At 39.4% G+C, this 15,196-nt stretch overlaps 1 protein-coding gene across 1 annotated transcript in view; it reads left to right on the forward strand.

Annotated features, from left to right (window-relative positions):
* The first annotated feature begins 10,062 nt into the window (after window positions 1–10,062).
* Window positions 10,063–15,196, forward strand: part of LOC142495038 (V-type proton ATPase subunit S1-like) — an 80,600-nt gene continuing 75,466 nt past the window's right edge. The window contains exon 1 of the mRNA XM_075599900.1: window positions 10,063–10,222. Within this exon, the coding sequence (XP_075456015.1) occupies window positions 10,122–10,222 (101 nt within the window). The 5' untranslated portion in view covers window positions 10,063–10,121. The remainder of the gene's footprint in view (window positions 10,223–15,196) is intronic.

A 15,196-nucleotide genomic window follows, 5' to 3' on the forward strand; every position in this document is an offset into this window, starting at 1 on the left:
ATCAGCCCCGAAGCCCCCCCACCCCCCATGCATTCGAAGCAGGAATAATGCATTAACAGCCCAATTCATTACCTTAGCGGCCAACCGCTAAGGCAATGAAGGGGTTAACCATCAATTACCAAGCTTTCTGTGGGGAGCGGCAGTGGATTAAGGGGGTATTTGGAATTTGGGGAGGTGTTTATGGTTTCCGGGGGTGTTGCGGGTCAACTTAACCCCTTCATTACCATAGTGGTTAATACAGCAACGGTCATGAAGGGGTTAAGCCCGCAAGCGACCCACCCGCAACCCAAAAACAACCACTGTGGGGGCGATTACACACTGCACCCATCCCTGCTAACCACAATATATATATATATATATATATATATATATATATATATATATATATATATTATTTTACATATATATATATATTATTTTACATATATATATATATATTATTTTACATATATATATTATTTTACATATATCTTTATAAATGTATGTAAAATATAAGTATGATTAAGCAACCTACAAAGAAATGAGAAAGGATATGCATGTAGCTATTTAAAACATCCGATCTGCAATTGACAACATCACTGCCAAATTAAAAACAAAGCCAAATGAAAATAAAAACACATCTCATAAGAGAATAAAGCAAGCACCTATCCAAAGCAGTAAAGAGTAAATTGGTTTAAAACTTACTATTGAACAATGTGTTCATGAAGCAAATAATATTTACATCATGTGCACAATTGCAATCAATGCTCCAAAACAAATACACGCTTGAAAGTAAACATTCTATATAAACAAAGCAAGTCGACAATAATAAATTAACAACACACAATTAATGCCATCCGAAATACATTACAAGCAAATCTAAACAAAAATCCCTATTCAAGATTGGTAGACAAACACAAAACCAGTGCAAAAAACAAATTTATTCCTAACTAACACGATCATAAACAATCTAAATGCAACAAATAAGCCACATTAAACCATTAAGGCAGGGTCCCAACATATACCCATGCAATCATAATCATCTGAAATGAAAGAAGTAATTCTACATTACACTGCACACACAAAATAGTAAGCAAACAGGGAAAAGACTTGCAGAAGACATGAAAAAATGCAATAAACATTTGAAAAATAACCCTTTAATAAACATGTATGTATATAGCTCAAGAGGGATATATATACATACATGGGCATGAATAGAACATTAAAAAAACTTGTGAGAAAAAAACAAAAAACAACATTACAAATGAAATAAAATACATTTCTTGACTTTACTTACCATTAGATGACCAATGACCGACTTGAGGGAAAACCGCTATGTCTGCAACACATCCAAAGACAGGAACCAGCAACCCATAAAATAATAAACTTTTGTAATCCAATGTGGTGTCTTCTTTCTTGTCTTTATAATCCATACCGTCTGTGGTCTTCTTTTCGGGGTCTTCACCGTCTGCGGGGTCTTCAGGGTCTTCTGGCTTCTTCTTCTGTGACGCAGGTCCATCTTCTTCTGAGGGGAGGTCCTCTCCTCACGGCGTCAAACTGGAAAATGAGAAGACATAGGCTTTTATAGGCCTATGACGTCACATTTTGCATCAAATGGTTCTCACGGTCCTGATTGGTCCGTGAAAAGCATGAGATTTTGGATATGGCTAACACAAATGATGACGTCATTTTAAAGGAAATGAAGCCAGCCAATCAGAATGGCTGTGCTTCATTTTCCCTTTAACATGACGTCAACAAAACCAACATGGCGCCGTCACATGGGACTACAGCCAATGAGATCGTTGATTTAGTTTCCACGATCTCATTGGCTGTAGTCCCATGTGACAGGGCACAGTTTTTTTGTTGACGTCATGTTAAAGGGAAATGTATTTGATTGAAGTTGTAATGTTGTTTTTTGTTTTTTTCTCACAAGTCGGATTAATTTTTTTAATGTTCTATTCATGCCCATGTATGTATATATATCCCTCTTGAGCTATATACATACATGTTTATTAAAGGGTTGTTTTTCAAATGTTTATTGCATTTTTTCATGTCTTCTACAAGTCTTTTCCCTGTTTGCTTACTATTTTGTGTGCAGTGTAATGTAGAATTACTTCTTTCATTTCAGATGATTATGATTGCATGGGTATATGTTGGGACCCTGCCTTAATTGTTTAATGTGGCTTATTTGTTGCATTTAGATTGTTTATGATCGTGTTACTTAGGAATAAATTTGTTTTTGCACTGGTTTTGTGTTTGTCTAGCAATCTTTAATTTATACCAATTTACTCTTTACTGCTTTGGATAGGTGCTTGCTTTATTCTCTTATGAGATGTGTTTTTATTTTCATTTGGCTTTGTTTTTAATTTGGCAGTGATGTTGTCAATTGCAGATCGGATGTTTTAAATAGCTACATGCATATCCTTTCCCATTTCTTTGTAGGTTGCTTAATCAAACTTATATTTTACATACATTTATAAAGATATATGTAAAATTATATATATATATATATATATATATATATATATATATATATATATATATATATATATATATATAAAAGGAGGGTTTTTGTCACTTTTTTTACTCACCATAACTTAACTCAGTATTATGGTTTAGCCTATCCTATAGCCTCTCTTGCATTCCCAGTAAATCCAACCCCACACTGATGAGACCCATCAAGGTCGAAACAGCTGTCTGTGGGTGGTTTTCTGGGTATGCACCTTAACCCTGGCTGTGCTCAAAGCTGTGACCATGCAGCAAGCTTAAGCCTATAGGGAACCATGTTAAAAATGGTTATTGAGGCAAAAAGTGACACTGTGTGCTCATTTGCATGTCATTTCCCAGAATCCTCCCTTGCTGCAGTGGAAGTGCTGTATGCTGGGTGATAATGGGGAAAGGCGGGGTTGCAGACCTGCCTAAGACATGCAGATAAGCATACAGTTATATTTGTATATATATATATATATATATATATATATATATATATATATATATATATATATATACACTACCGACACGCTTTATTGCGCATCGGCCAGATCCGCAAGCCGGGAGATTTCCTGGCTTGCTAGTGGCCGCCCCTCGGCGTGCCGCGCGGTCACGCATCTTCGGGAGCCTGCGCCCCCTGCACGCGCGTCCAGGGCTCCCCGAGGGAGCCCTGGTGTCCCGCGATGTGGGGGACGGCGGCAGGGGGTTCCGGGGGACCCGGCGGACCCGGCAGCGGTAGGGAGAGCGCCCCGATCGGATGGCGCTCTTCCGCTGCTTCGGCGCGCGCCCGTCACCCTCGGGCGCGCGCCAGGCTACTGCTGCGGCCAAGAACGGGCAAATGCTCGAATAAACTTGGCCGCAGCAGTATATATATAGATATATATATATATATATATATATCTATATATATATATATATATATATAGATATATATATGTATATGTATATATATAATAGCAAATAATATAATAGCAAATATATTGTGGTGTTACTTAACCCCTTAATACCAATAACGGTTAATAAGCGGTAAAGTAATTAATGGGTTAAGCCACCCTGCACCCATTCATTTGTAGAGGGGCTTCATCATTCTCATATATGTTGTGGGTGGGTATGTATAGTTTATTAAAAATTGTTGTTTCTTGCGGGTGTGTGTATTGTTTTGTATGTGGGTATTGGGGGTAGGGGGTATTGTCCCCAAGGGACGGAGGGTAGGCCTCCCGGTGTGTTGGGGGTGATGGTGGTTATGCCTCACACGGGTGGGTAGTGGGGTGGGGTGTATTAATGTTAAAGTATTTATGTGTTTTGTAATAATTTTTTTGGGCCACAGACTTGATACTGCAGGCAACACCCGAGGGCCACCGCCAGGCTATAGTACCATTCCTGTGCCTAAAACAATTACTATGGTTTATGTATAAAAGGGGAGTTTAGGTGTTGTTGGGGGCACCGAGCCTGATTGTGTTGTGTATAGCAATGTTCATTGGGGGCCATTGTCCCCAATAAACATGCTACTGTGCCTTAACCCCTTCATTGCCTTAACGGATAGCCGCTAAGGTAATGAAGCAGCATTACTGTATTTTTATTATTAGTGTACATGTGCAGAGGGTCTCCGGACATGAACCGTGTTGGTTTTATGTCCGGGGACCCCCTGCTTCCCGAGATACAGGCACCTTTATGAGGTGCCAGTATCTCCTATGAATGGAAATGTCCCGCGTCACGTGATTGGGCTATCTCAATGCATAGGAGATACCGGAACCTCATAACGGGGCCAGTATCTTAGGAAGCAGGGGGTCCCCGGACATAAAACCAACGCGGTTCATCTCCGGAGACCCCCAGCACATCTACAATAGTAATCAAATTGTTATGTACACATTTTTTTTTTCCAGCTGAGATTTGTGCAGAGAGAGGCGGATCTCGCTCTCTGCTGACAGATCTTGCCTGCGGAGCCCTTCTCGCCAGGGCTCGCCAGGGCTCGCCATCTCTCTGACGGATTCCTCTCACAGATATGCGCACCTTCCTGCATACTGCGAGGGGAATCCGCCAAAAACATGGAGCGTTTAAAGTATGGCGAATGGCCATTCTCTAGTTCTCTGCATAGGCCCCTAAGTCCTTTACTTTTTTAACTGCACTTTTTGTCAGTTACAATGTTCAAAGATGAGAGCTCTGATGTTTTCTATCTTCTTGTAACTCAGAACATAAGTTCCGGCAAATATTTTTTTTTTTGGATTACTTATAGTACAGTACACAACAAAATAGCTAGTATTTTGTATACATAAGACAAATACTACTTGTATAGTAATGAAGCTCAACTAATCAGTTGTTTTAATCAGATTTAATAAACGTGAAGGTTTGAAAAACACTTTGTTAAAATAACTGTGTTGAAATGGACAAGAAGCAAAAAGTGACGCACTGTGAGTGATCATTTGCATGTCATTACCCAGAATCCTTGGCTGCAGTGGAAGCATTGTATGCTAATAGATAATGGGGAAAGGCAGGGTTGCAGACCTGTCTGAGATGTGAAAGTACTCACAAGTGGTATTTTTATTTAAAATAAATTCTAAGTTAAGAACATGTATGCATCTTTATATCTTATTGACTATTAGAACTTCATAACTTACACTTAGTTGCCAGCGAAAGAGCTGATGCCATGCATAAAGTGAACTACGGAAGTGATGCATCTTCAACATGTGTTACAACAGCTATAATGAATTTCCATAAATAAGGAGCTATGGCATCTGCTATATCACATTATGAGACGTGTATCAAGAAAAATGTGGAGTAATTCTGTGGCAAAATTCTTTCTCCATATGTTTCAAAGATAGAATCCTATTAATTTAAATGGATTTTTTTCTTTGATACATATAGGATAGGGTTTTTGCCCCAAATTGCACCACTTTTGTCTTGATACATATTCCCCTATGTGGTTTGTCTGTACCAAAACATATGATAAGTTTCAGACAACTTCTTAGTAAATCTTCTCAATATATCTAGTTTGCTATAAATGGAAAAAACTGGTTTCCAATAAATATTAATTCTAATTAATGAATGTCTTCTTTGTTTTACTCCATGTTAACACATTAACAGAAGGGTGAGAGGGTACACCTCAAAAAGAGAGACAACAAAGCAGGTCAGTCTGAGTCTACAATTGGAAGCAGTGGACCATGGCAGATGTGCTCTACAACCAAGAAGTTATCTTAGTGCATATATTTATTTTAAACCTGATTTACACATTAAAGGTACAATGCCATGAGGAGTGGTGTTGTGTGCTCTTCTATTGTTTCATGATAATTCATTTTAAAAATCATTTATTTAGAGGCTGCAAGATATTCTGTTGTATGGGCTATCCCTATAGCAACCATGTTGAAACAGCTATTTTCTCTCAACCTTACAGTTGTTATGTAAGTGAATTATTGAATGCAGATTTAATTTGAGGGTAAATGTAATGCTTGACTATTAGCAACAGCATGGGAGCATGAGATAGTCTACTCTTTCAAATCAGATTAGTGCATGGAGAGTTTCTCATTTGATTTATGTGGATTGTTTATACTTTGAAGGAACAGCTGAAAAATGTGCTACATTCACTACTAATTTCCTACTTTTTGATAGTGATTGAGTTTATTTCAGACTTCACAACGTGACCTCATGAAGCCATTGTGCATATGGCTCCTAAGGATGATTTGAGTTAAGGCTAACTATAGAGGCAGATATGTAATGCAGTATATAGGTCCTCCTTCAAAATTACTGGCACATTATTAGCATAATAATTCTTAATTTCAAGTTGGACCTCATACCAATGAAAACTTGATTTGTATGATCCATGATTGTTACCATTTATAAACAGATGTAGTTTTGTCTGAGTAAAATTACCTATTTGTTCAGTACATTTTCTTACAGTTGTGTTCAATGAGAAGACTATCAAATAATGCGACTCCCATTCAGATAAATACATTCAAACCGTGTCCGAGTAGCTTTCTGTTGGTAAACCAAATGATCAGATCTTTTATTTGTGATGTGTTATGGCAACATTTGAGGAGTGGGGATTTAGCGGTGTGAAGGCACAGCACTAACCTTCTCACTAACCTCATTACGGTTGTAATTATCCAGTACTTTTTAATTTTAGAGCCGCATTGACTTTCAAATATTTTGTTGACGGTTTTCAGGCAGCATTATAATTTTCTTGATATTGCATCATAACTGAAAATGATCACAGCAAATTTTAAATTGCAGCACCATTCTTTCTTTAGTTATGTTTGAGCCATTAATTACCCCGCTAATATATGCAGTATCATTGTATTGTATATCCCTTGATGTTCCATATTTTGCAGTATATCTTTTTGGTCTAAAGTTGAAATTCTATTAAGTATATATTTAGTTATGCATCAACCAGTACAAATACTGCAGGAAATGGTACATACAGTACATGTGAACTTTCACTAAAAAGTACAATCCTGTCCGAAAATCAAGTTTGAGCTAAACATATTATGTAAAAGACTGCCAGATTACAAGTACTAACCTTATTTTTCCCACCACCAAAAATGTACATCTACAGAAGAATAAATGTCTTCTTTTAAACATTGCCACTGTAACCGGTATAAACATTGTGGCTGCTACTATTTCCTCCCCAAAAATTCCCTGCTTCTACACAGATAACGTTTTCTTGATTTTAGAGTGGACGTATTCTGAACTGTGTGATGATACAGATTAATATACTTAATATGTCATGGTCTTTCACATTATACATTAATCATTTGTAACTCAGATTCATTAGCAATATCCTCCCAACACTTTCATGTAGCATTAAAGGGATGGAAAGTATCTGACAAAGTAACAGTTGCAACAGGATGAACCATAAAGAGAGAAGACATACAGTACTGTATGTGGTCAAACGCACTCAGTTGTGCACACTGTTTTGCTTGTGCTGCTGCTGATTGTGCTACTGCTATAAAGTGATAAGCACCGGTTTGAACTACAATATATGGTAGAGTTTAAACAATTAGTATCACTTGGTCTGACAAGAGAGTTCTTCTATATGAAATGATAGTGTGCAGCAGATATTGTGTGGTGTATGTATGTACAGGTGCGCCGACGAGTATTCTAAAACTTGCCTTGCAAAATCTGGAGCTATCACCAACAAGATCCAGGTACATGCTGGGTACATGCTGCAACATTTCAGTGACATTTCTGCAGAGACTAATGGCCCAACGGATTAACACAGCAGGGGTCCCTGGCAGTCCCATTCAATTTGAATGGTACTGCCAGGGACCCCCGCTGTTAATCCGATGGGCCATTAGTCTGTCAGCAGAAATTTCACTGAAATGTTGCAGCATGTACCCAGCATGTACCTGGGTCTTGTTGGTGATTGCCCCAGATTTGTTTTAGAACACTCGTCGGCACTACAGTATGTGTATATTTTAATTTATATATAGTGCCATTCATGTACATAGTGCTTCACAGCAGTAATACACATGACATAATAATACATTATAACACATAATACGAACAAGTGCTTTAAGACATAAAAGTTACACTAGGAAAAGGAGTCCCTTCCCCGAAGAGCTTAAAATCTAAGTAAAGTTCATCGGGACTTTGATTAGCACTGTAGGTGTATCTCCAAGGTTTTTGCTGGAGACACCAAAGCAAGGCTCGGTTAAGTAGACGAGCGGGACACTTGAACTTGCTATTCTATGAATAGCATCGCTAAGGTCTTGAGGGCCAAGAACCCTGCGTAGGGTAGAAGCTGACCTGGGTAACCCTAGTGAAGGGGCATCCAGCACTTAGTTAGCTAGGATTCCCCTTGGAACCCATTTTTTTGAGTTGTGCTGTAATCTTGTATTGTGTTGTGCTTGTTGACTCCAGTCAACATAAACCTGTTTGTTTAACTCCTTCATTCTGTTTGGTGAATACGATCCTGGTGTAACTTTTCCTGGTCTCCCGTGACAGGCTTGTTTTCTGGTAATCTGACAAAGACAGTGATTTTCAACCGGGGTTCCTTGAGCACCACTCAGGGGTTCCGCAGTCGCCAGGGGGAGAGCTTGGACAACTCTCCCTGCTGTCCCAGGCCTAGCAGCGTGGCGTTACCCCATGTAGCAGTGACCCGGTGGCTCCTGGACTCCGCAACGCAGCCGCCCAGTCACTGCTATCCTTCCTCTCCCTGCCTGCTCCGGTCGGTGCCGGAAGTTGCGTCAACTTCCAGCTGACAGGAGGGAGAGGAAGGATCAGGTAAGAGTGCACGCTCTCAGCGCCGACCGTGCGTGTGTGCGTGAAGTGAGTGTGTAAGTAAGCAACTCTATTGGAGTAATTTATCAAGGGGAAGGAAATGACACAAATGTGCAGTTATTTTTTGTCCCTTTTATGAAGTCTTGTTTTCAATTTGAAATAGTGATGCGCATTAGTATTTCCATTGAACTCATCTTTTTTATGCTTTCTGCAGTGAAGCTTTCCTTTCTTTAATGCTGTCGTATTTTACTGAACACAGTAAGGCAATTAGTGGCAAGGCAAATACAGAACACAATTGGTGTGTGTGTGTAAGTGAGAGGGGGAGAGTGTGTGTATATAGAAGAGAGAGGGGGAGAGGGAGTGTAAGGGCAAGAGTGTGAGGGGGGGGGAGAGACGCGAGATACGAGGGGTGGGGCGGGGGAGCGAAGGTTTGGGGTTCCACAAAACATCACGATCTAATTCTGGGGTTCCCTAACCAAAAAAGTTTGAAAACTACTGACCTAAGGTGTACTGTATCAATGGGCAAAAGGAATGTTTTGGTTACCCCTGCAGTTTCAGAGGGGGCTGCAACAGATTGCTCAGCTGTGCGATGCAAATCAGGTCCCTCTGGCACTGACTGGGTCAACAGGAGTATCTAACTTCCTTCCCTTTCTGCTGCATACTCCTCCATTCACTGCATTTGGGGAAACGCCTTGTAAGAAGCACACTTTTAAAGCTGTCACCTGTAATAGTAATTTTTTAAAAAAAAAACACACAAATGGATTCTAAAGCTAAATAGAGACATGTATGTGCATTAAAGCAGCAGTCTCCTATTTTGTATCTTTTTTATTGTACCTGAACAGCAGGACCCATTGGTTCGCAGGATATTTCAGTTTTTCTGGATCAGTGTATGACACGGGGTCATCGATAGAACACTCCTGATGACATTGCAGCTTTCTATTGGCTGCTGCAGCAAGCCTGACTTCATGGCCATATTGTGTCCACCAGGCAAGGATTCCTGCCAGGTGGACAAACCTAGTTATATCTCGGGAGCTGGGATAGAGGGACCGCGGATCAGCTCCGAGGGACCCCCCAATTCAAGGAGTATAAACACAAAATATCCCACCACCCCAAAAAAAGAAAACCAAGCCGTGCGGACAGTTGCTTTAAATAAGATTCTTCAGCCAAAATGAAAATATCATGGAGTCATTTTCAACTGTTCTGATTATGCTTTGAGAAGTTTGCATTTTTATTCACACTACAACAGAAGAGAAACGGTTGAGGTTGCTTCTGTTATCACGTAAACAAACTCACCCAGTTGTTTACATACAACAGGTATGGAGTGTTTTGGTTTTAACCAGATGCTTCAGACTTAACTGGAATTCTTCTGTCTATAGCCTTGGTTTTGTGAGCAGTAGGTTGATGATAAGGGTTAGTTAGGTTTTTGCCTCCTTGCAAGCATGTTGCTGTCATCTGGGTCTCTACTCTGCTGCTTCTGTATCCTGCTTCCAGGAGTAAATTCTGTGAGTCATGTACCTGTGCTACTCTGGTCAACTCAAAGGTAAGTGAAAACAGACATAGTCATTCAAAACATGTAGCATTATTGAATGTAATGAAAAATACGTTTTAGATTTTACAATTATGTTCTATAGCCGCCAAGGTCAAAGGATCTACTTGGGCGACAAAGAAATCATATTTTAATAGAAAAGTTCCGACTTAAGAAAGTGAAGTCTATGACAAGCCATCTAACAATGAACGTACAGTAAGTGCCTTTCATTGAGTGCAACGCTTTACTAGACTGATATCCATAGTGTTACTACTTTAAGCATGTTTTTCTGATTGTGTGTGTGTTTGTTTGTGTGTGTGTGTGTGTGTGTGTATATTTATTTATTTATTTTTGGCTACATCATTTGGACAAGGTGAGCCTATTATGTTTCTATTCCACTTTTTTCTTATACAATTCTTTGATTTACAGCTAAAAAAAATTACTGAGAAAAGAAAACAGAACCTGGAGATATTTATCTTAGCTGTAAAAGGCCATCAGTTCATTTTTATAGAATTAATTATAAGCCTCTTCAGCACAAACGTGAGCATCTCAAAAATACTCTCAAATAATAGATTTAACTGACAGAAGATATGCCAGGGATTTTATCTTGGAAATCAAACACATTAGGATTTGTTGTAACATCCTGAAGTGTAACATAACCCTTTGTACACATATTGATTACTGCATTCCAGAATAATGCTGACTCGTCAATAGCAATCTGAGTAACTAACAATAATTGTATCATTATTATTTTTAGTATAATTACTTGATGTGCAACTGTTAATTCAATTCATATTGAGTCAATGATATGTGCTGATTAACCAGGCAGAGATAGTAAACGGGCCATCCTACTTCCAACATATCCTCAAGCTGAAATAGAGAAGTGCTCAACATTACAATCCCATACATACTGTACATAAGCCCATGACATACTTGAAAACGAGAGGTAACTCTCAATGTATTACCTGGTAAAATATTTTATAAATAAATAAATACAGTATTTAATGGCTAAGGGTTAACATACGTTTATTGGTTTTTAAAATGTAGGTTCAGGAATCTAACTGCAAAAAAACTGAATAACAAATATTACAGAATATACATTACATACAACTTTTCCTTATGTATTAGTCAACTCAAAAGCTTATGCCTAACTGTGGAAAGAATGCTGCAAAAATTCTCAAAGCTGCTTTGATCAGGGCTGAGGTATTAAGTAGATTAAGCAATGGCCATCATTATGTATAGTGCCATGAGAAAACTATTTTTTGATTAATATTTCCAATAAACAGGAAACTACTGAATGCTTTTGCCATGATGAATATGCCTATGACAAAAAGGCAAAAGTAAAAGCAAATTGTACAAAAAAAGGGATTCCATGGCATTGCCCTGAAAAGTCTTCAAGGCCCTGACTGTAGGCTGCAGCATGTGAATGGCCACACCTGTGACCACCATTGCTATCAAACACCCCAGAGATAATTTGTGCTGTCTACATAGCAATTTCTAACCCCTCTGCTGTCAGTGAAGCCAGAAATGCATCGAGATTGTTATAAAGATGAACAGAGTCCACAGACAGAAGCAGCATACAGTACATCTGACTGAATCAGCTCAGCTCTAGATAGGTGCAGCATGCCCTGACTGTGAACAAAACTTGAATTGACAAACCCAATCTGAGTCACCCTTAACCCCTTTGTTGCCAGGGGATCTCTACTGTATTGATACAGTACCATTCTACCTTTTGGTAATTTTTTTGGTCCAGTTTGACTATTTCTTTAGGGAATTATTTAACCATAGCTTGTTTTGCTAAATAAAGTTCTGGGATGCTAGTAAATGTTTTACTCCAGTTTTAATTGTGACAAAAGGACTGCCAGGTTTTCTCCTGTTTTAAAATATCAGTTATTCTACAGTATGTATAAGTAGCATAATTATACAAAAGTTTGCACCAGACAAAAAAAGGAAATGGAACGTCGATACATTCAGTGACGGGTTTGTGTGATTACTAACAATTAGAGTTACGTGTATACAAAAGTAATCTTCCTGCTTCCCTTTTGTTAAATATTTGATGCCAAAAAGAAATGCATGGCTTGTCCCTCTGGCAGTGAAGGGGTTAAAAAATACTTTACCCAGACATAGGCCTTCTTGTTGGTTAGGATAAGGTGGTGCTATATTCACTGTCCAATTATTTTTTGTCTCTACTGGCCTTTTACCAATGACCATGGATACGCATTCTAATGCCTCGGGCATGGTCAGCGTTTACGCGCTACCCGTGCTGAGGCGCGCTTGTACTTACCTGGGAGCCCCTACAGCCGCAATGAGAGCGGCTTTAGTAGGGGCTCGCCTACGCTTCCGCAAGCGCGTGGAAGCGTAGGTCTTAGCAGAATTTTAAATTTCAGCGCTCGCCGGAGTGCAGGGCCGGTCACGGGAGCGGTTCGCCCAATGAGGGCGAACCAGCTCCGTGACGTCACTGGCCCGCCCGCCAACACGCCCCCTACACGCCCCCAGACGGCGCGCTGTCTAAGTCCAGGGAAGCACCCGCTTTCCCTGAGCCTCAGCGCGCCTCCGCACGCCAGCAGGAACCCTGGCCGAGGCCTAATGTCTCTAAATCAGTGTCAAGGTATTTAGATTCTGTTAATATATAGGACAGCAATAATGCTTCATTTCTACTTATTTGTATCAGGATGTGACTCAGGAACAAGGTGAGAAAAACAAAACAAAAAACAAGGCAGTGTAGGAAGTCTTCTCTTGCAGACTTCCTTTAATTTATCAATAATTAATCAATCTCCTGCTCTACATTTATAATGTGCCATGAAGTAATATGTGTTCTTTTGTACAACAACAAAGAACAGAAAACTGTGGACCTTTAATTAAGGAAGAATCTTTCGTTTTGGGCAGCGGTCAACAATCGTTCTCCGGATTTTTTTTAAATATGCATTGTCATTGTGATCATCAATTCATGTCATACTGGTGGCAACTGCAAAAAGAAAGGCTAAGACTACAGATGTGAAAGGGAGAAGAAAAGGCACATTATAAAAACATCATTAATAGTTGATAGGATCAGTAGGAGACCCTCCCTGCAGGGTGTTATTATGTTAATGAGATTTCACTAAAGGTTAGGACTGAAAATTGAAGTAGGGCCATAGGAATACAGTGTATGCCCTGCTCAGCTTGTTAACATGCTAGAAGGTTATACAAACACTTCTTTATCTTTGTATTAGCCCATTCGGTGATGAAGGGACCTCCTGTAGTATATTATTGTGCTGTAGGCTGAAGACCTTTTTGTGCATAAAAAGGGGCGCACAATTAATTCAGTGGTTTACATCTCGTGCCAGCCATGCTGTGCCTGGTGACATTTACACAGTGTGTGATAGGCAACAATTAGCCAATTTTAAATACATAGTAAAAGACAACATGGAAATAGTCTTTAAAGCGCTCCATGCGCTGCTTTTTAAAAAAAAAATTTAACACAGGTTTTAAGCAGGGTTTCTCCGAAGCTGAACCCCATTAACTTCAGCTCTGGGAAACCCCCTCTTCTGGAGATACAGACATCCATAGGGGGAGGAGGGGTCACGTAATGGCCACTTTTTAAAGCCCCCGCACTGTGTTGGCAAATAGGAAGCCATGATGTGATCTGGTGAGGCCTCCTATTGGCCCATGTGGTTGGTGGCTTTACATTTTGCCAAGATACCGGCATCCCCTACGGAGTTCTGTCTCTTGGGAGCAGGGGGTTTCCAGAGCTGAAATTAACAGGGTTCAGCTCTGGATACCACCCCCCCCCCCCCCCACTTCAAACCTATGGTAAAAAATAAGAAATAAAGAAAACGCATGAATTGCTCCTTTAATACATGGCTTTTTTTTATGAAGAAGAAAGCAGACCTGCAAGTGTGTAAATAAAAAGGAAAGTAGTGATAATCCATATACTGTACCACTGTCATCACACTAAAGGATAGATCCATAAAGCTCAGTTAAATAAAGACACACCGTGACGTTGCCTGAAACAGGATCAGTCATTATGATCCCTGAGTTAACATGGTATCTGCAAAGCTAATTATATGCAAAAACAACATAGTTTGTACAGGCTTGTCGTCATGTTATTGTATCATAACGGTACATTGTCTTACTGTACATGACATTAGATGACGTTAGTCCTATCCAGACCCCCAAATATGGCTTTTGCTGAAGTAGAGACAAAGAGGAGAGGGAAATAATGTCAGGAAATAAGCGTATGTTATTTAAATGGTGCCTAACAGTGGCGTTACTCCCATCCAGACCCTGCAAATGTCCTTTTCCAGGTTCTGGATAAGAGTAACACCAAGTTTAGGTATAGCTTAAATAACATAACGCGTCAACCATATGGATATGTGATGTTATGTTAAAGCCTAATTTGGATGTCATCACTAACGCCTGTTATAGTTAATGCAATGCTCTTTGCTGGAGAAAACGGGCTTAATGTTATAATATTTTCCTTTGACGATACACCGTATTAACATGAAGTTAAGTTAGATTAACACCACATTAAGTAATTTACCTGAGCTTTGTGGATGGGCGCCTTAGGGAAAAAGACGTGCTTAGTGGTAAAAACATTGGTGTGTGATGTAGGATAACCTATTCAGAACCAAATGCCGAGCCCTGTGTTTATCCGGCAGCAAAAATGAGATTGTAACCTACAGTGTGCATACAGTGTTAGAGCTATATGACAATGATATTGTTAGCCAAGGTGTATTACAAGGCACATCAAGGTAAAATCATAGTGCCCAAAAAATTAACAGATAGAATCTGCTAGCAGCAAACATAATTCCACCAAAGTACTGTACAGAGTCAGTTTAATAACTAAAACATTTTGATAGTCTTCATCTTTTTTTAAGTAAAATATGTCCCAATTACCACAGTGCCTTAATCTGTCATAAAACATATTGATCTCCTCACTGCTAGGTGAGACTACAACACATTGCTTTGCAGTGAAGACATTTTATGCAAATCATATAATAAATTATTTAA

This window comes from Ascaphus truei, chromosome 5 (assembly GCF_040206685.1).
Source record: "Ascaphus truei isolate aAscTru1 chromosome 5, aAscTru1.hap1, whole genome shotgun sequence".
Classification (NCBI taxonomy): Eukaryota; Metazoa; Chordata; class Amphibia; order Anura; family Ascaphidae; genus Ascaphus; species Ascaphus truei.